This window comes from Rhinopithecus bieti, unplaced genomic scaffold (genome assembly GCF_001698545.2).
Source record: "Rhinopithecus bieti isolate Rb0 unplaced genomic scaffold, ASM169854v2 scaffold_26131, whole genome shotgun sequence".
Classification (NCBI taxonomy): Eukaryota; Metazoa; Chordata; class Mammalia; order Primates; family Cercopithecidae; genus Rhinopithecus; species Rhinopithecus bieti.
In genome coordinates, this window is record NW_016812390.1 from 675,902 (window position 1) to 702,170 (window position 26,269).

General features: G+C 51.3%; 2 protein-coding genes across 7 annotated transcripts in view; both read right to left on the minus strand.

Moving 5' to 3' along the window:
* The window catches only part of FLNC (filamin C), a 30,411-nt gene extending 26,417 nt beyond the window's left edge, over positions 1–3,994 (minus strand). For both annotated transcript variants that reach the window (XM_017896233.1, XM_017896231.1), the window contains exon 1: positions 3,382–3,994. In XM_017896233.1, coding sequence (XP_017751722.1) covers positions 3,382–3,733 — 352 coding nt within the window. In that variant the 5' untranslated portion in view covers positions 3,734–3,994. The remainder of the gene's footprint in view (positions 1–3,381) is intronic.
* Positions 3,995–12,241: 8,247 nt separating this feature from the next.
* Positions 12,242–26,269, minus strand: part of CCDC136 (coiled-coil domain containing 136) — a 30,870-nt gene continuing 16,842 nt past the window's right edge. Inside the window, exons 12-19 of one of the 5 annotated variants that reach the window (XM_017896220.1) lie at positions 24,724–24,918; positions 24,000–24,227; positions 22,050–22,562; positions 21,432–21,653; positions 19,463–19,744; positions 18,462–18,779; positions 16,506–16,612; positions 12,244–12,573 (exon numbers count right to left, since the gene is read on the minus strand). In XM_017896220.1, the coding sequence (XP_017751709.1) occupies positions 16,511–16,612; positions 18,462–18,779; positions 19,463–19,744; positions 21,432–21,653; positions 22,050–22,562; positions 24,000–24,227; positions 24,724–24,918 (1,860 nt within the window). In that variant the 3' untranslated portion in view covers positions 12,244–12,573; positions 16,506–16,510. Of the gene's footprint in view, positions 12,574–16,505; positions 16,613–18,461; positions 18,780–19,462; positions 19,745–21,431; positions 21,654–22,049; positions 22,563–23,999; positions 24,228–24,723; positions 24,919–26,269 lie in introns of all 5 variants that reach the window. The other 4 variants (XM_017896216.1, XM_017896217.1, XM_017896218.1 and 1 more) reach the window with 4 other exon arrangements.

Genomic DNA, 26,269 nt, shown 5'->3' on the forward strand with positions numbered 1-26,269 from the left:
TGAAAGTCATGTTGTCAAAGGCTGGGGCCAGAGGGACTCCAGCCTCAGGAGCTGACACACTCCACCCATCACCTCCTTTGAGGAATCCTTTGAGCCAGAACTGGTTCCTCAAGATTTGGGGGGGCCTAGATCCCACCTAACAATCAGAAAGAAATATCCAGAAGCCTGGGGCGGCCTAGCACATAGACAGATCTTTGGAATTCAGCTTACTTGTAAAGGGCAATGAAGTTCTGAAATCTATCAGCTTCCCAAAGCACTGCTTTCAGGAGGCTGGAAGCGGGTGGAGGACTCAGTCTTGTTTACTGATGTTGCCCGAGAGATGGGAGAGGGTGGAGTAGAGGCTTCCCCTTACACATCTTCTCCCCTCCACCCTTCCCCACATCTTGGGGAGAGTGTTAGGAGACCAAGAGCCTGGGAAATCCAGGGCATCCCCTGCCTCACTCCCACCTGCCATGGGAGGGGTGCCTCAGTCTCCCTGTCCCTCTGGCTGGGGCTCTGGCCTCCTGGGCTCCCCACCCTGTCACTGATTCATCCTTCCTTCCCCAGCAGCTCCCCAGCCCGCCCCTTCCCCTGGCTCCACTGCAGCACAATGGTTTGGCAGCTTTCAGATTCCATGACACACTCACTCCCTGCCTCCCGGTGCTTTCTCTCAAACACACAGGCTCCAACACTTTCACACAGTCTGGATGCCCCAGTGCCCCAGTCTCTCACAACCCCGACAGACTCCAAAGCTCACATGCCCAGAAGTACTTCTTGCAAACTGGAGCCAGACCCCTGGGCAGGAAGCCTTGAGGTTGCAGGGGTTGGAGGGGTGTGTATATGGGGAGGGTGGTCATTCATACTTGCTGGAGAGGGAGGTTTCTCCCCAGCAACTGGCCCTGGGCCAGACAGCAACCGGTCCAGGCTTGGGGCAGGAGAAGGGCAGTGAGGCCCCAAGTCCCACTCTGGAAGCAATGACCTCCCTCTCCCTCCTCCCTCTTGGAGGCCAGGCAGAGGAAAGGAGCTCAGCGCCACCAGGGCCCACCAAACCACTTCTCCATCTGCCTAGGGATACCCCTAAAGGAGTGGGAGGAGCCAGACAGCTAGTTCCTGAGGCCACCCCAGGCCTCAAACGAAGGGGAGGAGAGGGCTGGGCCTAGGGAGGTGCTGGGACAGCTGCTGCCCCTCCAGCCCCTCCCTCGGTTGTTGGCTCCAGGAGAAGGAATAGCAACTGGGGAACAGCTGCCGGACAGAGCTGCCTCATAGGCCTCTTTGTTCGGAGGGGTCAAGGGGCAATGGGGCCCAGGACAAGGTGGTGGGGATATGAAGGGCACAGCTCCTTTAGCCTGGGCTCAGGGCCCCTTCTTCAGGTGGACTTGGATCCCAGCTGTTACTCCAGACCCCGACTTCCTTCTAGAAAGAGAAGTGGGGAGTCTTTCTGACGCCCCTGAGGTGCCCAGACTCTCGATTTCAGTGCTGAGACAACACTCAGAAGGAGGCCCCGTGGATCGCCCCTTCCCACCACTAAATGGAGTAGGGGAGCGAGCAGAAGCAGGATGCCCCTTCTTGTGGGCAGCCCCTTTGGACCTCTGCCGGTCGCTGCCAGTGTCCCCTCCCCTCCAGCCTCAGCCTGGGGCCGGCAGCTGAATTGCTGACAGCTTATCTCATCAGTGCAAGTGAGCCACTTGGCCCAAATGAGGACTGCCTCCCCTTCCTCCCAGCGGGAACCAGGGAGCTTCCCTCCCACCCTCAAACCAGCTTTTGCTTCTTCCCCTCAGCTCTAAGCTGGCCCCTCCTCCACAGAGCCAAGGGGCTGGAGCCAGGCACTGCCACGGGGAGGGGAGAGGTGTGCTCATGAAGGACTAGGCCTGGAGAGGGGCCGGGAGCCCCTGCAGACTGGAAGGGAGGGGAAGGCTGAGTGGTTTCCTACATGTCTTGCAGAGGCCTCCCACTCTTCCCCAAGACCCCACCTGGGACAGTCAGTCCTGCCTTTCAAACCCCAGTCTGCTGAGGATGCCGGCCCAGGACTGACTCCTCTCTGACCCCTCAGCCTCCATCACGTAGCCCTCAGCCTCACTACACACTCCAGGCCCCTCCCCACCCCTGCCCTCAGCCTTGTCCTTCTGGAAAGCTCAGAGACATCTGCTGTGTCACGGAGGCAGGGCTATTTCCAGGCCAGGCCAGGCGGGTGGGGTGGGGGGGCAGTATAGGGGTAGGAGGGGTAAGGGCTAGGGAGGGGACTGGATGGGGCAAAGGGCCCCGGGCTGACCTCAGCTGCTATATCAGGAGGCCTAGAGATCACCCCAAGGGAGAGTGGGGCTGACAGAGAAATCTCAGGGAACATCCAGTGTGGGGCCCACCTGGCCCGCCATGAAACTCCTCTCCTGGGGCCGTGGGGTGTACCGTCCAAGAACCCCATCCTGCAAATCCCAGCACGGTTCTTAAGAGCTCTCCACAGGGGTGGGGGGGTCTTCCTCAGGCCCCCCAGCCTCAGGGATGACTGCAGGACTCTGAGGGCAGGACAGCCTCCTGCCACTCCAAGCCCACCCTTGGCGTCTTTGCTCCCAAGACTGGAGTGTCTCCCTGCCCCCACCCTGCACTACACACCTTCCAAATCTGGTTACACTCAATGACTTCCTCCCTTCCACAGGCCTTCCCCTCCCTCTCCGCAGCCCAGACCGTTAGCTGCAGCCAATCCCGGGGTAGGGGATGGGCTGGGGCAGGGCCTGGACTTGCGGAAGCCCCCTCCGCAGCAGGCTGAAGAAGGAGGAGGACAGTCAGGGGTTAAATCTCCCCGCGCTCGCTCAGTGCCTTTTTAGGTTTCTGAGGCTGGGCCCTGCCTGTCCTGGCCCCTGGGCCTGAACCCAGCTGCTGAGCACATGCACGAAGAGGGCCTCCCGCGCCAGCTCCCCTCGGCCCCAGAGCCCGCAGACACGGGCAGTTGTTGGGACCTGTCTTCAGCTCTCTCCTGGCCCGCGAAGGGGTTGTGAAGCTGGGGAGCCACTTGTTTTGTTGGGGACCCCCAGTAATCAGTGACAGGCACAGGTTCTGTCCTCCCAAGTGTGTGCTAGGGTTGCCCGATGGAAGGAAAGGGGACAGTGAGCGGAGACGGGCTGTGGGAGTGTGCATGGCGAGGCGGCAGCTGAAAGGCACGCAAACCCTAAGGCCTGGACTCCCCGGGGCACCCAGGGAGTGCTCGCTGTCCCCAGAGGGATGTGCAAACAGTGCCCGTGGCCCGCGTCGGTGGGTGGGAGGGCCGGGGCCAGGGTCTTCTCTCTGTACCAGGGGGGTGCCCTCTGCCCTGTCGCTCAGCTCCTCGAGCGCCCACCCCGCACCTGTGTCCCCTGCCCCATGGGGCGACCCTATCCCTGACGCGCCCGTGCCCTCGCCCCCCGCACTGACCTATGGACACAAGCTTGATGTGCTCGCGCTCCAGGAACTCGAGGGCCACGGACACGTTCTCCAGCTTCATTTGGCGAAAGTTGGGGCGCGGGTGGAACTTGCGGTACATGCGCTTCTGGCTGAGCACCTCCAGCAGCGCGATGAGCCGGAGCCCGTCGCTGAGGTCGCGCTGCAGGTCGGTCAGGCGCTTGCCCACGCACTTGAGGTGCTCGTTGCACCAGCGCGTGAATGTGTTCTGCTGGATCTTCTTCCACGGCGCGTCCTCCGCCAGGTCCTTCTCAGTGGACGGCATCTCGTCCGTCTCGTCGCCCAGGCCGAGGCCGGCGTCTGAGTAGCCGCTGTTGTTCATCATGCTGGCGCGGTCTGGGGGTGCGGCCGGGGCTAGGGCCGGGGTTGGGGCTGTCCGGGGCTGTAGGGCGCTGTCGGGGCGTGACCACTGAACTCGCTGCGCTGCGCTGCGCTGCGCTCCTCTCCAACTTCTCTCGCGCCGGGGCTGGCGGGGCTCGGCGGGGCTCAGCTGGGCTCCTAGGTGCTCGGCCGCTCTCTGGCTCTCTCTCCCTCTGGGGGCGGAGCGGTGCTCGGGAAGTGCGGGCTAGGCCGGGGCGGGGGGTTTAAGAAGCCCCCGGGCCGCCGCCCCCCCGCCGCGCCCGCGGCCCCCGGGTCCACCGTCAGAGCGCCGGTCCTCCCAGGAAAATGCCGCCCGGGCCCCGCGGGTGGGCGGCCGCGCCGCGCAGGACGCCCCGCCCCGCCGCCCCTCCCCGCGCCGCCCAAGCAGCGGGACAGGGTTGAGGGTGCCCACCCCCTGGGCCCCCGGTGCCGCCGCGCTGGAAGATGGCGAGGGAGGGCCGACAGTTCTCCATCCATACCCAACACACCAAACTGTCAGGAATGAAATATGCTCCCTCCACACCTCGCACGGGCTAAAGAGGTAAATGGGGAAACTGAGGCCAGTGATTAGGGCAAAACCCACTGATCTGGTGTTGACAGAATTTTCTAGACTAGTTGGTGGCAGGCTGTTGATACGACCTGCGAGGGCTGTCTCCTAGCCCAGGGCATTGTCCACCTGTGGACAGGGAAGGGAAGTGTGTGTGCTTGTGCAGAGACGGCCTGAGAGGAAGCAGGGACCTTGCCCAGGCCAAGGAAGGAGAATCCTGCGGGGGGTGGGGGTGGGGGCTTCCCAGCCATTGCTTGAATTTACAAATAGAAAAGCCTCATGTGGGGCCCAAATCCAGAGTCCCAGGAGTAAAACTGGGCCCCCTGCCCCTGACTCAGTGTCCCTGTCAGCAGCCCGTTTGGCCTCATCACCTCAGAATGAAGCTGAGCTCAGGGAAAGGGCACCCAGTGACTCACACTGTGTGTCCCCCTCCCCCAAGTCTGACTCAACTGAGGTGGTAAGAGGGGAAGGAGAGACTCTTCCCCCATAGTGCCAGGGAGCCCCCTGGGCAACGTGCCCATTTGGGCCATGGGGCAGATCCTGCCAGGGAAAGGGTGGGTCAGCCAGGCTGAAACAGGGAGAGCCCCAGCCAGAGCAGCCAGAGGGAAATGTGACCAGGCAGGTGGGCAGGGCCAGGGTCAGAGTGGTCAGGGAGAGCCCAAGAGAGCCAGCTGGGATGCCCAGGTAAAGCTGTACTCAGGGCAAGCCAAAAGCTGGAGGCCTGGGGAATAGAACAGTAGGGAAACTGAGGCACCCAAACAGACCCTCTGGCCTGGGGTGAGGAGAAAGAGCTAGAGAACGTATTTCTTTTTCTTTTCTTTACTTTTTTTTTTTTTTTTTTGAGATGGAGTTTCACTCTTGTTACCCAGGCTGGAGTGCAATGGCATGATCTCTGCTCACCACAACCTCTGCCTCCCAGGTTCAAGCGATTCTCCTGCCTCAGCCTCCTGAGTAGCTAGGATTACAGGCATGCGCCACCACACCCAACTAATTTTGTATCTTTAGTAGAAACGGAGTTTCTCCATGTTGGTCAGGCTGGTCTAAAACTCGCAACCTCAGGTGATCCGCCCACCTCAGTCTCCCAAGGTGCTGGGATTACAGGCATGAGCCACCGTGCCCAGCCTAGAGAATGTATTTCTATAAGGAGAAGATCCATTCTGCAACTCTGTAGCATACATGCAGCCATATCTCCCAGTTCCCCCTTTTTCAAGCCATGTGTCCTCAGCTTTCCCATCCTTCTAGACCCAGTTAGTCGAGCTGAGCTGGGTAGGAGGCCATATCTGAGCCTGAGAAGTTTCTTCAAGCCAGGGAACGGTCTGGGCCCTTTTAGGCACATCGTTATATCTAATTCCTTTTCTACCCCTAGACCTGGTATAAAGGACGGGATAGTGAGCATCTTTGGGGGCTAATTCCCCCAAGGGCCAATGAGGGCACCCCCTGTTATGGAGCTGAGGAAAAAGTTTCAGGGTTCTGTGGGGGGCAATGCTTATGATGACAGGGGTCTATGAATAATTTCTTTCTCTTCTCATTGAATGAAATTGCCTGGTCCTTAGGTAGGGAGGGGGATGAGTAGAGAAGGGACCAGAAAGGTCCCTTCCGTGCGTGGCTGGGGGTGGGGGGAGCTCTGGGGACCCTGATAGTGACAGGCGAGGTATAAATAGCCTGGGCCCTGCGGCTCATGTTCTGTCGGCTGCCTGTGACGAGGTGCTCAGGAATTCCACTCTCCTGTTGGCAACCCCTTCTCTCTATCTCTAGAACTCTCATTCTCCCCAAGCCACCTTCAACTCTTGGCTAAATCCACCCGTCAGGCACCAGTGCTGTCCATACACTTGAGAGGCTGAGCTCTGCTGTGGAGAGAGGCCCGGCTCCTAGGACACACAGCTGGGCCTCACAGGGGAACTGTGTATATACAAAGGCCGACTTCTGACAGCCAACCTGAGGTGCCAGGGGCTCAGGGTTCAGCAGTGCTGCCTCTGAAACCCTGGTGAGTAAACTGAGGCACAGATCTGAGAAAGGATGCATTCCTCTTTGAGCTGCTGGGGAGGAGAAAGGGTTAAGGTGAGTTTGCTTGGAGTTGACAGCCCCTTTACAGACCCTAATAGTCCACAGTCCTGTTTCGCAGTCATTATCTGAGGTCCCCCAGCCAACTAAGCGCCTCTGTTCAGGTGGGAGAGGCTGGAGGAAGCCAGGGAGGGGAGAAGGAACTCCCAGTGTAGCTTCCCTTGCTTTCCCTCTGACTCATGAGCTCGCTCCAGGGGAGGTCAGTGTGCGGGCCCCAGGGGATCAAGTGAATGGTTGGCAGAGGAGGGTGCAGAGTGCCAAGGGATGATTCCCGTCACCCCCCCTCCAACCCCCGCAACTGTCCTCAGAAACCTGAGCCTGTTGCTCTCCAGGATAAATCGGGGCCTGACTCAGGCCCCAGCATCCAGTGACAATCAGCCTGACCCAGGCGCGGGCTGGTGACTCAGCCCTCAATATAGCCCATGAGCCCAGGCCCCCAGCCTGGCCAGCCAGGCTGGAACAGACCGTGCACAATGCTGGGCCTCGGCCTGCCAAGTAGGGCCCCCTCCCTGAGGAGCGCTGACATGCTCCTCCCTAAGCCAGGCAGGGGCACACAGGGGCTTACAAGGGGTTTCATCAGCTGAGTATCTGGGCAGTGCTGGCTGGGGCCACAGGCCGTTTATAGCCCCCTGACTCACCACCCGCTGACCTATCTCAGGAGACCAGGTTGCCTGGCTCTTCACCTGGTCCTGCCTCTGCCATTGAGGGGTTCTATTCATTAGCCACCAATATTGGCCATATTTATCTTGGGCTGAGCTGAATCCAAGTGAGCGGGTAAAATGAGCCATGTTTGAAAATACTGTTTTTCTGGAACCAGGGATATTTCCACAGTCACCTGTGATGATACTGGGCTGGCCAGGTCACAGCAGGCACTTTCAGTGATACTGATACTGACTGTGGCACTGACCCAGTTGCCAGGGACAGTGTGGTAGAGTGGAATGATCCATGGGCTGAATTCCAGCCTCTCTACTTCTAGCTATATAACCTTGGGCAAGTAATGTAACTCTTTTGGGCCTGTTTTCTCATTTTTTTGGTTTTTTTTTAATGTGTGAAAATGGAAGGAAATCACAAGAAAGATGATTAGCATGGTGCCTGGCATCTAATAGGTGATCCAAAACAGTTAGTTTGCTTCCTCTGATTATCTTAGAGACCAAGGGGTTCTGGTGAGAGAGGCCTTCCCCTGCAGCTCTGTGTCCACATCCCCGTGGGACCACTGCCTGGATCTCCAGGTTGTTCCCCTCTCCCCTTCCCTGCAACCCAATATTCCCTCTGCCACAACCAGAACTGGCAGTACCTGTCATCTTTAGAATCACCCACCCTGCCCCAAAAGCAGCTGGTCCTTGACAGGAGTGGCAGCAGGTGGCTACTCTACCTCTTGACCTGGAAAGGGAAACCAGAGAGGGCTGTACTGTAGGCAGCTTGCAGAAAGGAGGCAGTTATGCAGAGGGCAGCAGTGGGGAGAGATGGAGGCTCCTGAAGGTGCTTTGAGTCCCTGGTTCTAGAACACCTAGACCCAGGTGCATGCCTGCCTGTGGCTTCCAAGGCATACCCCTCCAGGCTTAAGATCAATCCTTTTTTTTTTTTTTTTTTTTTTTGGTATAAATTTAGAGGGTACAAGTGCAGTTTTGATACATGGATATATTGTTTAGTGTGAAGTCTGGGCTTCTAGTGTAACATCACCCAAATAATGTACATTGTACCCATTAAGTAATTTCTCATTCCTCCCCTCACCCCACCCCCACCGCTTCAAAGTCTCCAGTGTCCATCAGTTCACGTTCTATGTCCCTGTGTACACATTATACACATTTTTTAACTCCATTTTTTTTTTTTTTTAAAGAAGGAGTCTTGCTCTGTCACCTAGGCTGGAGTGCAGTGGCGTGATCTCGGTTCACTGCAACCTCCGCCTCCCAGGTTCAAGCGATTCTCCTGCCTCAGCCTCCCGAGTAGCTGGGATTACAGGCGCCTGCCACCACGCCCGGCTAATTTTTGTATTTTTAGTAGAGACAGGATTTCCCCATGTTGGCCAGGCTTGTCTTGAACTCCTGACCTTGTGATCCGCCCGCCTCGGCCTCTCAAAGTGCTGGGATTACAGGCGTGAGCCACTGCGCCCGACCTTAACTCCACTTATAAGTGAGAACATCCTACTGCGTTTTTTAAAGCTAGCTTAAGTGAATGTTTCACATTCAGCAGAAAAGATTCCTCTTCAATACACCTGGGTAACAGTGTATTATTAAAACAAGGAGACAGAAAGTCCAAACCAAATGAAGAGAATGGGATTCTAAAATGAACGGAGGGTCAGGTGCAGTGGCTCTCACCTGTAATCCCAGCACTTTGGGAGGCTGAGGCGGGCGATTCACTTGAGCTCAGGAGTTTAGACCAGCCTGGGCAACATGGCAAAACCCCACTCTGCAAAAAATACAAAAATTAGCTGTGCGTGGTGGTGAGCGCCTGTAGTCCCAGCTACTCTGGAAGCTGAGGTGGGAGGATGGCTTGAGCCTGGAAGGTGGAGGTTGCAGTGGGCTGAAATTGCACCACTGCACTCCAGCCTGGGCAACAGAGTCAGACCCTGTCTCAATCAATCAATCAATGAAATGAACAGAGAAGGACATGTCCTAAAGGGAGGGGTTTTGTATTCTAAGCAAAAAAGTTGGAAAAGCAGGCCCACATTCCTGCCATTAGGCAGGCTCTAGGTTCAGGTTCCCTAGCTGGGTACCACCCTACTAGAACCTGACCTCTATCCTGGCTTGTAATTCCAGGTTAAATCAGTGATCTTTAGTGTCTTAGTCCATTTGGGCTGCTGTAACAAAATACTATAGACTGGGTGGTTTATAAACAACAAGAATTTATTTCTTACAATTCTGGAGGCTGGGAAGTTTGAGATCAAGATGCCTGCAGATTCCATGTCTGGCGAGGGGCCTACTTCCTCACAGATGGCTGTAGTCTTTTCTTTTTTCTTTCTTTTTTTTTTTGAGACGGAGTTTCACTCTTGTTGCCCAGGCTAGAGTGCAATGGCAAGATCTCAGCTCACCATAACCTCTGCCTCCCGGGTTCAAGCGATTCTCCTGCCTCAGTCTCCTGAGTAGCTGGGATTATAGGCATGTGCCACCATGCCCGGCTAATTTTTTGTATTTTTAGTAGTGATGGGGTTTCTCCATGTTGGTCAGGCTGGTCTTGAACTTCTGCCCTCAGGTGATCTGCCCGCCTTGGTCTTCCAAAGTGCTAGGATTACAAGCGTAACCCACTGCGCCTGGTCTGGTTGTAGTCTTACTGTAAACTTACATGGCAGAAAGGGCGAGGGATCTCTCTGAAGTCTCTTTAATAAGGGCTCTGATCCCACCCCTGAGGGCTCTGGTCTCATGACCTAATCACCTCCCAAAGCCCCCCTCCTAATATTATCACCTTAGGGGTTAGGATTTCAACATATGAATTTGCAGAAACATGCGGACCATAGCTTTTGGCTGTAAGTCCTTTCCACCACCCATACCCATGTTCTTCAGTCAACTGGTGGCGGCAGTAAAGTGGGTAAATAGCAGTCTCACTACACTCAAAAACAAGCAGCCAGTGGCACCAGGTCGGTTGTGAAATAATTTCTTTAGGTTACAACCGAGAGCATACAATCTGATACAATTGACTAAGGTGGTGCCTCTCAAATCTTACTGTGCATACAAATCAACTGGGCATCTCATTAGAAATGCAGATTCTGCATCAGTAGGTCTGGGTTGGGGCCTGAGATCTGCCTTTCAAATAAGCTCCTGGGCAATGCTGATGCTGCTGATCTATGGGTCACATGGAGTAGCAAGGAGATAGCATAGCCTAGGTCAGAACTGTCTTCAAAGAGGAGTCACTTAGAGCTGGGGTGCCCAACCCCCAGGCCATGGACCAATACTGTCAGGAACTGGGCCACACAGCATTAGGTGAGTGGTGGCTAGGCAAGCATTACCACCAGAGCTCTGCCTCTTGTCAGATCAGTGGCAGCATTAGATTCTCATAAGGAGCAGGAACCCTATTGTGAACTGCGCATGTGAGGGATCTAGGTCGCACACTTCTTATGAGAATCTAGCTAATGCCTGATGCTCTGAGGTGGGACAGTTTTATCCCGAAACCATCCCCAGCCCCCCTCCATCTGTGGAAAAATTGGCTTCCATGAAACTGGTCCCTGGTGCCAAAAAGGTTGGGGACCGCTAATTTAGACAAAGGCAAAAGAGGCATGTGGCACTGTCTTCAGTTTGCCTAGTTGCAGTCACGTTTCTAGGAGGCTAGTCACAATTTCAGCACTGGCCCCATGTCTGCTAAAACAGACTTTCAATTCAGCTGTGTCACTTCTGTGGGCTGAATACAACTTGAAAATCTCCTAATTCTAAATGTCCTTGCTACTCCCCATAGGTAAGAGCTAGAGAAGGAATGAATTCATTCTAGAGAAGGAATGAATTCATTTAGCTTGGCAGTGCTACCACAGTATACACTCTGTACATGTGTTTCTTTGGACGTTTGGTTGAATGGAACAAAGTCCTTTCGGGTGGGAGGGAGGAAAAAAGAGGGGTCCAAAGAAAGCCAGGAGTCATGGGGTCATTCTTTCCACTATGGCTTAAGAATATGCGTGGGGCTGGGCACTATGCCTCATGCCTGTAATCCCAGCCCTTTGGCAGGCTGAGGCAGGAGGATTGCTTGAGCCCAGGAGTTTGAGACCAGCCTGGGCAAAATGGTGAAACCCTGTCTCTACAAAAAATACAAAATTTAGCTGGGCATGGTGGTGCATGCCTGTGGTCCCAGCTACTTGGGAGGCTGAAGTGGGAGGCGCTTGAGCTCAGGAGGTGGAGGTTGCAGTGAGCCAAGACGGTGCCACTGCACTCCAGCCTGGGTGACAAGAGTGAGATCCTGTCTCAAAAAAAAAAAAAAAAAAAAAAAAAAGAAAAGAAAAAAAAGAAAAGAAAAATAAAAAGAATACGCTTGGGGTCTTCTTTCGTATGGAAACATTCACGATGATAACCTCCAATCACAAAGGTTTCACAGGAATGAAGGTAAACAGGAACACACATAAACTACCCTCATCATTCTACTTGTCCCAATTAGATCCATCCTCAGGCTTCTGTCCTGCTCTAAGCTCCAGGAGGCTGACCTTGAAAGATTACATCACCTGGGCACCTCTGCTCTGTCTTCCCGTTGGGTTCGGCTGATGAGCTACCAGTAGAAAACTGGCAGGTGGGAGGAGAAGGTAGGGGAATACATATCCCACTTCATCACGGCTCTGGCGGGGGCTGCACCCGCTGTGGCTGCCACTCCTGCCTGGGGCCCATTTTCAGAGCTCCAGCTCTTGCTTCCTTTCCTTCCTGCTTCAGCCTGGGATGCTTTACACTGTTGCTAGTGCCTGGTACTTCACTATGTTTTGTTGCTTCTCCTAACTCTGCCTTTTGTACACAGTCCCTTCATTAAACTCTCTTCATGTAAAGCTTTGAGTGTGCCACCTGTTTACCGCCAGGACTCTGGCTGATTAAAGTCATCTCTGAGGGTGAATCCCTTGAGAAGTCACAAAGGCTAAGCCACGAAGGCACATACGTGGATCTTCTTAGGGCAGCCTTCTCATGTAGGTAGGTGTGCACACAGAACCTAAGGGGAGGTCTCCCCAGCCCTTGTTCATTCCATTTCTCCATGCTCAGGTGAGCACCTCAGGATGGGTTCATGAGCACAGACCAACCCCTCCTTGAGTCAGTTGTCAGCACAAGGGGCCAGCCTCATTTCTGAGGTCATCTGCAGGGTGAGAAGCCGTATTTAGGAGTCAGACTCTTATGTGAGGTACTTGCCTAAAGGGGGACCGCTCTGTTCTGGTTATGTTGTGAGGCATTTAGCAAACAAAAATCCACAGTCTCATGTAATTCAGTTGATATTTAATTACAAGGAACTCAGGTTCTTACACAAGGCAGGAGATGGGAGTCAGCCGCTCCCCACAAGCCTTTTCAGCCTGGGTGACTGAGGCTGAGGAGACGGGGACACATGGAACATATGGAGAGGGTTCTGGCACAGTGTGTCCTGCCCAAAGCTGAGGGTGGTGGCCACTGGGGATCTGCCCTCGCGCTGGCCAAGGTCTGCCATCACTCCATGAGGCAGAACTCTGACTCTTGCTGTCGCATGTTGGGTAACACATATAGAGCCACAGCTGCAATAGCCAAGAATACCATAGGCTTCCACAACCCAAACATGTTCTGTGGGACCAAAGAGAAACTGTGAGTGCCCAGCCTCCTGAACCCTGCCCTAAGCCAGAAATCACCTGCCTATGGGTGCCCAAGACACCTCAGGAACATTGTGGATCGGTCTCTCTTACCTCCTGGGTAATCAGTGGAGGCAAGCGATCTCTCAGTCCTGGCACCACTAGACATGTGGCCCAACACTGTACGCACCACCTTAGGTGACAGCCTGTATTCAGGCCTCCGTTTCTCCCCATGGGCTGAGAATACTAGCTCCCACGTGAAGAAGCAGACTCAGGGGCCAGACTTCCAAGTGGTTGCAATGAGAAAGGACTGAATGCCATGGCAATAAAGAGGAGGGTAAACCTGGCGCTTTGGGAAAAGCAGCAGCACCTCATTAGTTTCACTGCAGTGAAGTGAAGTCAGAGTCAAGAGGATGGGGAAGGGGGAGTAAGACTGAGGGGAAATGAAGAAAGTGCACCACGGAGTGCAGGTAAGTAGGAGGTTCTTAGGCAGACAAACTTTGACAGAGAATGACATTGGTTCAAGGAAATTTAAGGAAACCTGTCACTGGGCCTGAGTCATTAAAACACTCCTAATCACCAGGTATGTTGACTGACTTCCTGGCACATGTGCTAGAGTATGCTGAGGCTTCCAGACACTGCCGGCCACTAGGGAACCCTGCTGATTCATGGAACAAGTGGCACCATCAGAAGATATCCAAAAAGCATCCATTAGGGAATATGAAAATCTTAGACAAGAAAATACATACTTGGGGAAATAGCTTTTATTTTTATTATTTTTTTGCTCTACTACCTGAAAGGTAGAATTTGGATTTTGAGTCATAAGCTATAGCATAGGTAAGAGAAGGATGGTTTCAAGTAAAAATGGAATATAGCCCATTAATGCTAATAACACATTTTCTCAGATGATAATTTATCTAAAAAGAGGATTTTAAGCCTGCTAAAGAGCAAAGAAAATCTCCTGAGCTTGTAGAAATAGCTACTAAGAACAACAGAAAATATGAAATGGAAAGCCAAGCAACGTTAGAGGTGGATATACAGAGTAATTCATGTAAGAAAACCAAGAGATCGGCTGATGGAGGAGGATCGCTTGATACCCGGAGTTCAAAGTTACAGTGAGCCATGATCATGCCACTGCACTGGAGCCTCGGTGACAGAGTGAGACCCTGTCTCTAAAACCAAAAACAAAAACTAAGAAGGGAGCTAGCTAGAAAAAAATATTGACATGGTCAGATGCTTCTATCCTAAAGTGCATTGCTAAGGATGTTAGTCTGGTGTTCTTAAAGGAGGGAGGAGCTGAAATCCTTAAATGTGACTGGTGTACCTCACACTGGGCAAAGGCAAGCTTCTGCATGGGATGGGGAAAGGGCCGGTGTGGGTGTCCCAAAGGGGTAAGTTGTGTCAAACTCTCCTTTTAAACTAGGTGAGCTAAGTGACAAATCACCGGAATCATGTTTTTCGATGTTGAGTTGTTTGACAGGATTTTCTATGATCTTTGCAGATAATATGTAGAAATAAGGGTAGGATGACAGTACAGTATGTTGAATGACAGGTAAGTGACCAATGAACTGAATAAAAGGACCCCACAAGACGACACTCTAGAGGCTCTGTCCTCACTCTGTCCTCTGTAGATGAAGATAGGGAAGGTGGGCTTGCCATCCCTGTAGACGATGTGAAGGTGGCAGAGGAAGTGAGTATTTTAAAACCACAGGGTCAAGATTAAAAACACATACACACAGAATCTTATAAGGTAAGAACAATGAACTATAATAGGGAAGAATGGAAAATTCTGCCTTTGAAGCCTCAAAATCAAATCCAGGTACAGAATGGGGAAAGGACGCTTAGTATACACAATCTGCAGAGGGGCTTATAAACAACACATGAAATAAATTAATAATATATTAGTTACCTAAAGAGCTAATGTGATCTGAGGTTGCCTAAACAGAAGTATGGTGTCTTCCTACTTGGGACCAACGAAGAGAAACTGCTCAAAATGAGAAGAGACGATAAGGGGAAGCAAGATTGGAATCTTACCTGTTGCTAATATTGAGTCCTTCTAAACTGATTCGCAGCTTCCTGGCTGTTTTACTTAACTTCTCTATGCCTTCGTTTAATCATATATAAAGTAATAATAGGAGTAGCTTCTTCACAGGGTTGTTGCAAGGATTAAATCAGTTAATATACCTAAATGATTAGAACACTGCCTAACACATAGACTGCATTTTGTAAGTGTGTGCTCTTTTTGTTAATGATGGGGTATTTTATAATTTATAGAATACTTTCATCTATTTTAACCCATCTGGTCCTGACAAAAACCTGTGAGGAGGGCAGAGGTTTGATCATCCTTTGTTTACATTTGAAGAAGCTAGAGCTCAGAGTGTGCATTTTGCTCCCTGGGACAATGGCTGTCAGTAGAGGCAGACTCAACCGAGTTCTTCTGACCGCCTGGCAGCCATGCTTTCTACCACACTGGGCTCCCTCAGGTCCTGGCTGCACAGTTGCATGTTGGGGCCTCCCGGAGTTCTGGGGATAACAGGCCCCACCAGTAGAACCCTTCACCAGCAGTTCTTCCTTTCCCCCTGATTGGGCCAGGCTGAGTCTGAGGTGCTGGAAGGCTGTGGCTGAATGCTTTGGGTCTCACCTGTAGTGCCTTAAGATTTCTGAGGGGGGCACAGGGGAGAAAGAGTCATAGAGAGGGGTCCCATCACTAAAGCAGTTGTGGACCAGGGAGTAAAGGGAATACCTAAAGTCAAGAAGAAAGGTGGAGGCTTGAAGATGAGTAATAGGAAAGCTGGGGAGGGAGCAGGAGGAAGGACAGAAAAGGAAATGGAGAGAAGTGCCACCAACAAATGCTCCAGCTGCCACCCTGTGCATTAAGCTACATTCTGTTCACAGAATATGAGAAGAGAGGGGAGTAGAGGGGGAGGCAGGGAGAGCACGAGAAAGAAGCAACACAGGACTAGAGAGAATACCTTATGGGTTCCAGAAGGCAGGTGGAACCCCAGTCTTCCACCTTAGGCCATAAGACCACATTCTGCCTCCTGAATTTGGTATCCTGTTGACAGCCTAGATTGCATGTGTGGGAGCTGACTGGAAAGTGGCCAGAATAAATCAGTCTTAATTTCCTGAGAACACAGATCTCTGGCTAGTAGAAACTTTTCACTAATACCACATTCTCTCCAGAAAACCTAGCTTGGGAAGCCAATTACCATGGAATCTGACCCACAAAAGAGATAAACAGAGAACTAATAAAATTTCCCGGTATTCTGTTCTGACTTTTCTGGAGACTGGAAGTCCAGAAGCAGAGAACTGTTCAGTAGAAAGAGCAGAATACAGTAAGGGTTCAGTTCCATTTCACCAAGCTTGACGGACCAACTTAGGTTGCCCTCCTACCAATGCCCCTGGGACGATCATGAGGATCAGAGCTCTTCAGACCTCCTCTCTCTCCCAACAGAAGAGGGATTCCTTATTTTGCCATCCTGCGTAGCAACAGTAGTGAGAACTTGACTCTGGAGTTAAAGACAAAGAGAGTCCAGGCCAGCCTTGGAGACAAACATCAGCTCATCAGAAGTGGTCAGGCTAGCCATCACACAGAGGATGAGTGGGGAAAAAGTAGTAGTGAGGCAGCTTTGACAGTAGCAACCGAGCTGGGCTTAGCCAAGTTTTTCCCAGCCAAGGATTGAAACTCAAACCATGTCTCTGGCAAGCGTTCCAACCTCCTATGCATTATGAAGACATGCTCAGAGATGTCACAGGCTTTGCAGTAGCCCAAGGAAAAGTCAGAACTAAAACTCAGACCTGAGCATCACCTATTGTAAAATAGCACAAGCAAGAAGCAAGCAGCTGGGAGAAAAGGGAAAGAGGAGAGGCCAGGGCAACCTGCACCCTCCCTCTATCCCTCAGAAGGAGAGGAAGCAATACCAGTACCTGCATTAGGACGACGTCTCAGCCCACCAGCACCAGAGCAAAGCCGAGATGACCACCAGGCCTACAAGAGGCAAGGAGAAGATGGGGGGATCGGGGGTAGGGGATGACTGCAACACACCAAAATGAGAAAGAAGCACGAGGAGAGACCAGGAGATATGAGACATAAACACATGGATCCAACAGATAATGAAGATGAGAAAACAAAGGGAAAAGAGAAAGGAATCAAGAGGTTAAAAAACAGGTAAGCTAGAGCAGTTGCATGTCTTTTCTGCTGCCTGGGCCTTGGTTCTTTCCACCGGCAGTCTGTAGGAATTGCAAAATTGAATGGGTTAAGCAGCAACTAGGTCCAAGTCAGGCGGTGAGTTCAGTTTTCTTTCTGTCTCATCATATACCTCTCATATCTTGTCAAGCAGGACGTATCTGCACCTAGACCTTTCTTCTGACGCTGCAGAGAGTAAACAGCTTCCTTAGTGGAGTAGGGCAGATACTTTTCCTAGGTTGCTCTAGGAAGAGCCAGTCTTCTACCAGGCCACCTGTCCCTTTGTTCTAGCCTGCTTTCCATCAAGTTTCTTAGTATTTTGGGCTCTTGTCCCTTTGATCCCCTAGGAATCTAATGATATCATTGTAAAACAACATGCACCAAAACAAACTGACAAGGGAGAAGGGCTACTTCTTTCACTGCAACAGTCTTCCGGAGAGAAACGGCTTTTGCAAAGTGGTAATACGCATGCCCTAGAGCTGCCTGCAAAAGATGCAGGACCCACGGGGCAAAGGGATCTCTCCATATATAGAAACATAGAATGTATTTGAAGTAGAAAAGTCAGGTCTAGCTTTAGAAATGTGGCACCAAAGGTAAAGACATCTGTGAGGCTCTGAACCAGCACATGGTGGAATACGATGAGCTCAAGGAAACATGATAGTGGGAGGGGCTGCAGTGGCTCCGACTTTTCACATCTTAGGTAATGGTCCCCTGGCACAAGGTAAGCAGAGCACTGCACACTGGATCCTTAGCCAGTGCTGAAGACCCAATTGCCAGAAATTCCAGATATCCTCAGAGTTGACTGGACAAGAGGCTTTTATCTTTACCTCTGTTTACAACAGAAAGAACCTGTAATGTAAGCTGAGGACTTACACAGGAAATACTCTAACTCTGTAGAGACTGGCCCTGAGTTAAGCCCAGGGCAAGAATTCAGTTGCTACATACCTGCAGAGATGTACCAGTTATTAAAATATGGAAGTACTTCTATATTGTTGGTAAGTTACCCCTGGCATTCTAGCATATATATCCCAGGATACCTCCACCCCAACCTCTCACTGATCTAGCAACTGTAGGGCTAGGGATGGTCTCCTTGGACTAGTCTATGCTCCTACTGTACAGAAGTGAAATATTTTCACTATCACTCTTGATCACTCCCAGGCCCCGCCTTCATGTCCTGTGATACACAGAATCCAGGGGGCGACACAAGCCTACAAAGAAGAGATTATCCCCTGACACACCCCTAACAGCAACAACAAAGGTTAAACCTAACAGGGCACCATAGGAAAACCGGACTGAGTGACTTGCCCAGGCTGACAAAAATGGCCTGAAGTAGACGTCACACTGTCAATGTCCTTCCTGCAGTGCCGAAAGAGGGATGAGGGAACGCTCCCCACATAAGGAAGGTAACAAAGGCTACTATGTAAATGAAAGGACTCCAGGGACCCCACGTTGGTTCCCAGAAAAGGTGGTCATTGTGAGGTGGTTCCACAGCAAACGGGGTTGAGCCCGTGATTTCCTGCAGACAGACTGCTCTCGCCTCCCCCTTCTGCATCTCTACTTCCCCGAAGGGCCGTGCCTTACAGTGCAAGGCCTCCACTCCTGGAGGTATCCATCCTTGGCAGGGCCACCCATTAACTCTGAGGTACCTGAGTCCAAGATCCCACTTCCCACTTGATCTAGCCTTTGGCTCTGGTTACCTTTTTGCTCTCAGAAAGTCTGAGGGGGTTGTTTTCTTTGGGACTTTCAAGGGAAGAGTCAACGTCATCTTCCTCCTCTTCACTGTCTTCTTCCTTCTCCTCTTGCTCTTTGTCCTCTTCATTTTCCTCCTGATCTTCTGTGGATTTAGCTTCCCCAGGATCTGCTGGCTCAGCAAGTAGCTCATCCCCACACTGCTCCTTTGCTTCCTCTTTCACTTCCTTTTTTTCCTCTTTCATCTCCTCTTTCTTTTCCTCCTCTTTTGCTAGTCCATCTAATTTCCTCTGGCTGGCTTTGTAGTACAGCACCACCTCCAGACTCTGTGGGGTGGGAGTAGGGCAGGATGAGGGCTGCGTTACCTGTGAAGCTCCTACTCTCATGACAATGCTGTACTAGCTCCAGGAAACATGACTTCCAGCATGTCAGAGTGCAAAGGTGCAGCCTGGTGCTCTGGGACTGTGAGCCAATCCTCTGAGCATATGTAGAGGGCATCACACCTCACTTCTCAGGACCACTATGTCTGTTGGCCATTAAACCATTTCAAACAGCTGCCAGAACTAAAGAGTCTTGGGTGTGCACCTAAATTGTTGCTTCCCACCCCTACAGTGACTCTTCTTTTACCCAATCCTCTTTCACTTATTAGTACACAACTACTTTGAACAAATTCCTCCCTCTTCATCTATTTGGTCCTTCTCTTGGGCATGTAACCCAGGAAGAACAGGGGCCCCAGCAAATGGGGCTGGGTGAACTGAAGGAGTTGTCCAGCCTAGGGGCTGTGGTCCTTTAGGGCTGCACCTCCCAATGTGAGCTGTGTTCCACTCTCCCCATAGCTTCACAGGAAAAGGGAGCACCCACTTTCCATTAAGATGGGAACCACTGTAGACACTTCAGAGATCCCAGAAGCTTCTCTACAAATCCTGGTTGAAAGGGTGGTGGAGACAATGCTTCTTCCCAGGATCTCCTCCTCCTTTCTGCTTATCTGGCTACCAAGGTTACTACTCACCTTTCTGGTCTCAAAGTCACTCTCAGAAGTATCCGAGCACGGCTTGATCACCTTTTTCATTTTAACCCCATTGGCATTCTTGTTCATGTTCTTATTAGCATTCTTCCCCCGGGCTTCTTTGACAACAGAGGGCCTCTTCTCCCTGAGCTGGCGGAGCTCCTCCTGGCAGCACTGCAGCTGCCCCTCCAGCTGCTCCTGCACTACCAGAAGCCGCCCCTGCTCATCCATGCTAGCCTGGTATTGCAGCTGCAGCTCTCGCAGCTTGGTCTGCAGTTCTTTGATCTGTTGGTAGTGGAGGGCCAGTTACCCAGAGTTGGCTGGTTATGCAACCAGACCATGCAACCAACCTCAGCCCTGCTTGGGGGTCACTGTCTCAGAAATCTCCCTGCTAAAGCCCATAGGAAGAGAAAACATTCAACTGTGGAAAATGAGCCTCTCAAATAGTTTTACAAATAGCTTCTCCTAACTTGAGGCACCTGATGATGTACATCTAACAAGATGAAAAAACCGGCAGGGTATGGTGGCTCACTTGCCATCCAGTGTAATCCCAGCACTTTGGGAGGCTGAGGTGGGCGGATCACTTGTGGTCAGGAGTTCGAGACCAGCCTTGCCAACAAGGTGAAATCCCATGTCTACTAAAAATACAAACATTCGCTGGGCTTAGTGGAGCGCACCTGTAGTCCCAGAAACTTGGGAGGCTGAGACAGGAGAATCGCTTAAACCCAGGAGGTGGAGGTTGCAGTGAGCTGAGATCGTGCCACTGAACTCCAGCCTGGCAACAGAGTGAGACTCTGTCTCAAAAAAAAAAAAAAAAAGAAGGTCAAAACGATTTAAATGGTGTTTTCTACTGTGACTGGGGAATAACAACAGGGCTGCTATCAATTCTGAACCTCGGGGATTTATTAGATAGAATTCTTTTTGAGATGGAGTTTTGCTCTTGTTGCCCAGGCTGGAGTGCAATGGTGTGGTCTTGGTTCACCGCAACCTCCGCCTCCTGGGTTCAAGCGGTTCTCCTGCCTCAGCCTCCTGAGTACCTGGCATTACAGGCATGCGCCACCATGTCCATGGTGTATTTTTAGTAGAGATGGGGTTTCTCCATGTTGGCCAAGCTGGTCTCAAACTCCTGACCTCAGGTGATCCACCCACCTTGGCCTCCCAAAGTGCTGGGATTACAGGGGCGAGCCACCGCACCTGGCCTAGAATTCTTTTTATGGGAACTCCTACTTCATCCAACCCGTCTCTCTAACAGGAACAATTACTTAAAAGAACTGTGTTGTACACTCCTGACGTGTGTACTGGGCTCCTGCACCTCACCCTGGAAACAGAGGCAAGTCACATTCTGCTTCCTGATCTCGGGTTTTGTCTTCCTTGGCTGATGGCAGAACATGACCATCCCCTCAGTAGGGACCAATACTAGCCAATCTGGACCCATGTGTTCGTTGCTTTCTGAATCTCTCCCGTGTGTATACAAAGAGATCCCCATTGGACTGTGAACCCCTGGCCAGACACAAGACTTCTGTCCCATTCCTAGGGGGTGCAGAGCACTCTTCTTGGCATTGTGAGAGATCCAAAAGGAGACATGTCCCTGTCCTTGAGCTGCTTACAATTTAGTTGGTGCTCCCAGTTGGTGCACCAGGAGACAAGGCAAATGCACACAAAGTGATGAAAGAAGATTGGCAAGTGCAAAAATACAGTTCTACAGAAGTGGTCTAGAACACAAAGCAAAAGAGAGAACAGAAGTGGCAAAGAGAGAAAGAGAAATCATTTGATGAGTGGAGTCCTGATGACCAGTAAACCCCAGCTCCACAGGCACTTGGGAAATGTCATCAGGGATGGAGCAGACTGCCCAGCCTCTGAAGTGCATGCTCTCCCTGCTTTGTCCCTCTCTCTTTAGCCTCTCTGAAGTGGCCATGACCCCTCTGGCTCCAGGGGCTGCCAGAGGAAACCCTGCCTCCCTGACAGTGGTTACCTCATTCTTGTCGTTCTGGGGGGCCACGGGCTTTTCAAGGCATTCCATGCACTCCTTGAACTCCCTTTCACAGGCATCCAGCTCTTCCTTCAGGTCTTTCTGCTTGGCCAGTAACTTTTCCATCTGCTTTTGCAGCTGGCTGTGTTCCTCCTGGCTTATCTGGTACATGGCCTGCACCGTCTGCAGCTTGATCAGCACCTTCGCAACCATTTCCTCAAAGCGCTGCAGAGGGTGGGGGAGCAACAATAGCACCCTGAGGAGCACCTAAGCTCCGCCCCACTCTGCTGGGCCCTTCCCTGGATACCAAACAATGGCCACCAGGATCCAGAGCTGCCCACGGGGGAATACTATATTTACCCCCATTAAAGAGCACCATGGCTGTGGTGAGGAAATGGACTGAATCTTATGGGCCTCTGTCCAGACAGGGGCACCTCTCTACGAGAGGGCTGAGCAGGAGACCAGGCCGCCATGGGTAGAAGGCTTCGCTTACTTTCAGTAGTTCCCCAGGTCAGCTCTGACCCCATTCCCACACTTCTTGTCCCTTCCCCTGGTGATGCATCTCTTAAAAAGACAAGAGTCCATCGTCCCCTGCCTGACCTGTCACCTGGCAACCGTTACCTCCATGTCTTCAGGCTCAGCAGGTTCCTCGTCAGTGCAGCTGCTGACAAAACTCTTCTGGCAGGTGTCAGAGCTACTGGTGCTGCCGTAGCTCTTCTTATAGGTAATGCTGCTGTCGCTGGTGGTGCAGTAACTCTTCCCATAGGCCTCACTGGCACTGGTGCTGCTGTCATAGCTCTTGAGAAAGCTCTCGCTGCTGGTCTGGGTGCTGGTGTAACTCTTGTTATAGCTCTCATTGTCATCCACAGTGGTATCATAAGTCTTACGGCAGTTTTCATTGCTGGGGGCCATGCTACTATAGCTCTTCCCGTAGGACTCAAGGCTCATTTTTATAGAAGGGGACTGGACTTGAAGCAGCTGCATTTCTTCTAGGCAGAGCTGCAAGTCTGCCTGCAGTCTCTTCCGCTCCTCTAGGAGCCTCCCTTGCTCTTGCTGCAAGAGCTCCTGCTCTGCCTGACCGGCGTCATACAGCACCTGCAGGGCCTGCATCTGCTCCATGAGCAGCTTGGATTGCTGGGGGCAGGGGTGGGGAGACATTATCATTACTGTGACACTTCAGTCCTTCCAGCTGCACCTCTCCTGGTACAGATGTCTGAGACCACACCTTAGAGAATGGCATGCCTACATTTCCACCTCACCCCGGCCTATGTCTCTAACTTAAACTACAGGTAACTGGCATGTATCAGTTTCTTGCTCATTTGGGAAAATCTCCCCAGGGCAGATACTCCATAATTTCCGGGCTCCCATTTCAGCTGGTTTCTGCACTTTGGTACATCCCTGTCTCCTTGGAGCAGTCCCGAGTGGGTTTCCAGAACACCCTGGCTCCCCATCACACCCTCTTCTCAGTCAGGTATACCTGTTATCCTGACCTTCAGGCTCCGTCTCCCTGCCCACCCCTAGTTCTAAAATCAGCCCAGCCTTGAACGCGGCAATATGAAGAACTGGAATCAAAATCTTACTATTAGTTCCTGTATCTCCTGCCCCAATTCTGAATCTGGCCTCTGGACATGTTTCCCAGGCTCTCTGGGCCTGGCTTCTTGGCGCTGATGTCCAGGATGAGATCCGATCAGTTAAGGAAATATTTTATACCTGGTTCCCAGCTGTGTTACCCAGGCCTGCAGCCTGGACATCTGATGCCCCTGGAATATGATCCAGCCTCACAGTGTTGACTTCTGCTACTCCCTGGTTCAGAATAAGATCTGAATGAATAGATTCGGCCTAAACTGAAACTGTCTACCTGTCCCTCCTCGCCCATGCTGAGACCTCAGAACAACTTTAGCCCCCAACCCTGAATAGAATTGTACGGTGATCTCCACCTGTGTCACCTCATCGGTATGACCCCTTGCTGGTACTTGAGAGGCATCGATTTTCTGGTCTAACCCCTGTGACCTTGCTCTGTTATTGCCACCAAAGTTCCAATGAAGATAGTGTGGTCAGTACTAAGAACCCCATATGCTAGGAATTCTTCTCTTGGAAATGAAAGGGCCCAAATTTGCCTCATAGATAACACCAAAGGTGATCGATTTTGATAACTGAGAACTGTACTTTTCCACTCAAGAAAAAGATGACATGTTTAGAGTCAGTCCAAAGGAATCCAAACAAACACCACACTGATACTATACATCTTACTGGGAATGAGTCAAATGATCCCATGACAGACTTTGGGTCATCCTAGCTCTGCCCTGAGTGCTCACAGTGCTTCAACTGGGCACTGTGAATATCAATGTGATAAAGGATAATGGCATCTAGGTGAGGTCCTCAGGCTGTATCTAAAAGCCACCTCTTAATGGAGCCTGAGAGAGGTCACAGGTGGTAAAGGGCAGGGCTTTAGCCTTATCCTTACCCCTGGCCAAACAGGCCTTCCCAACTCTGACCCTTCGGCAGTGCCCACTCTCCCTGTCATGCTGCTGTGCTCAGGAGAACTGTCTCCCTACCTCTTGCTATGGTTACCTTGTTTCGATTACATTTTGAGGACTTAGCCAATTTGGAATCATCGGGATTCTCCAGCACTTCCTGGAAATGAGACTCTTTGAAACGTCGCAGCTCTTCGTGGATATCTAATTGTTCTTTTAATACACAGTCCTGGTTCTGTATCAGCTTCTTCTGTTCCTCCTGCATGCCTTGGTAGAGCAGCTGCAGCTCACACAGGTCTTCTAACTTGGTGAGTAGCTCCTGACTCTGAGGCGGAGTAGAAGGAAGGAGGCAAGGGATTGTGGTGGTTACACAGAAAGTCCGATGCCTCCTTGGTGCCTCATCCCCGCTGTGAACAATTCCCTGAAGAATCTCAGGGCTGGCTTCACAGAGCCCATCTGGGGACAGGGGGAGTCTTTCTATGGAGACCTGCTAAAAGTAGCAATGGTTTCTTACGTTGGGATATATTTTGTCGTTTACAAAGTGGTTTCAGGTGCATTTTCTCCAGATGGACTAAATATCTAAATATAAACTGCTGCACAGATTCCAGAGTATAAAAGGTATTTTAAGATTTAAAGCCCTTATAAGAAAAACTCTAATTAGCTCTATGGAGCTTTTGGTTTGGGGAGAGTGGTGAGAAAGTAAGGAGTGGTTGGTAAAAGAAGAAAAGTTCAACCTCCACCCTTTTATTTTTCCCTAGTCACACAGGGAAACTTCTCAGACCAGCTTCCCCACAGTTAGCAGTTGCCTCTGGCGGAGTTACCTTGAGTAAGAGGCCACTCTTGGGCAGTGGCAGTGTGAGCCTGTGCAGCTCTTCCTGCAGCTGGCCCTGCTCCTCCTGCATCCTCCTCTGGTCCTCCAGGAGCTCACACTGCTCCATCTGCAGCTGCCCCATCTCCTTCTGGCTGGCCTTGTACTTTTCCTGCAATTCTGTCAGTCTGGACAGCAGTGTGTCACACTGTGGGTGGGGGCGGGTGTGGAGGGGCTGGTTACTCTGTAAGGTAAGCTTCCTGGGTGGCTAACAGCACTTCTGTGCTCTCCTGCTTCTTGTGATTCTCTCCCTGTGCGGTCACCTTGGACTGGTCACCCCAAGCCACAATGCACCCTGGCTGTTTAGATACCGATTGGGGATCTCCCGCAGGCTGCTCTTTCAGAGCATGTTGCTCTAGACTGGTGGCTGGCCTTGCCCTAAACTTCTACCATTCCTTTCTGGGGACAGTTTGATGGTGAATGCTATCGATGCCCCTTCCTATTCTCTGGCCCTTTCCTTTGGTGTATACACCATATTCCCACCCTGCTGGGAACTCTTAGCTCCTGTTATTCTCATTAACCCCAGTTGTTTTTGAATGCAATTACACTCCTTACTAATAAGGACTTAATTTCACCCTAATTTTTCCCATTTTTGCTTTCCTAATTCTCTCTTTATATCTTTGGAAAGTATGCGCTATTGCCGAATTTGGATTGAGAAGTCTAAATCGTCCCATTTCCAAAAACCCAAATCTTCCAATATCAGACAGATCTCAATGCTGTTTTATGGCTAGAGAAAAAAACAGGTGCTGTCTGCCAGCATGCTTCTCCTTTCCCATTGTTTTTCCCATTAGGGGAAGAGGTGACGAGCAAGTCACGGATCCCCTGGGCTCCTAAATTGAGTAGAAGTGGAAAAAGGAGGAAACGTGAGCCTGGATATAGAAAGGCAGAGACTGTTGAGGTAGCCCAAATAACCTTCCCAATCCTCTGTCTCCTGAAGGCCTTTCCCCAGGGACAGGAACTACTGAGTTTTCTGGCAGAATGTGACCAGCTCCACCATCTTTAGAGACTCTTGGGCCTTTTCTCCAACATGCTTCAACACCTTTCCATTTCCCATCAGTAATCAGGAGCTGAAAGTGCTCAACAGGATAAATGATAACGGCTTGCATTTTATACACTATGGAAAAGAAAAAAAATGAATAAGGCCTTATTTATCACTATCAGGATTTACTACTAAAAGGAAGTAAGATAAGAGTAGTATTCTCTTCCATTTAAAGAGGGCACAATTCAACCTTCAACAATTTAATTGCTGGCAGGGCATGGCAGCTCATGCCTGTAATCGAAGCTTGGGAGGCCGAGGCAGGTGGATTACCTGAGGTCAGGAGTTCGAGACCAGCCTGACCAACATGGTAAAACCCCGTCTCAACTAAAAATACAAAAATTAGCCAGGCGCGGTGGCATGTGCCTGTAGTCCCAGCTACTCGGGAGGCTGAGACAGGAAAATTACTTGAAACCAGGAGGCAGAGGCTGCAGTGAGCTGAGATCGTGTCACTGTACTCCAG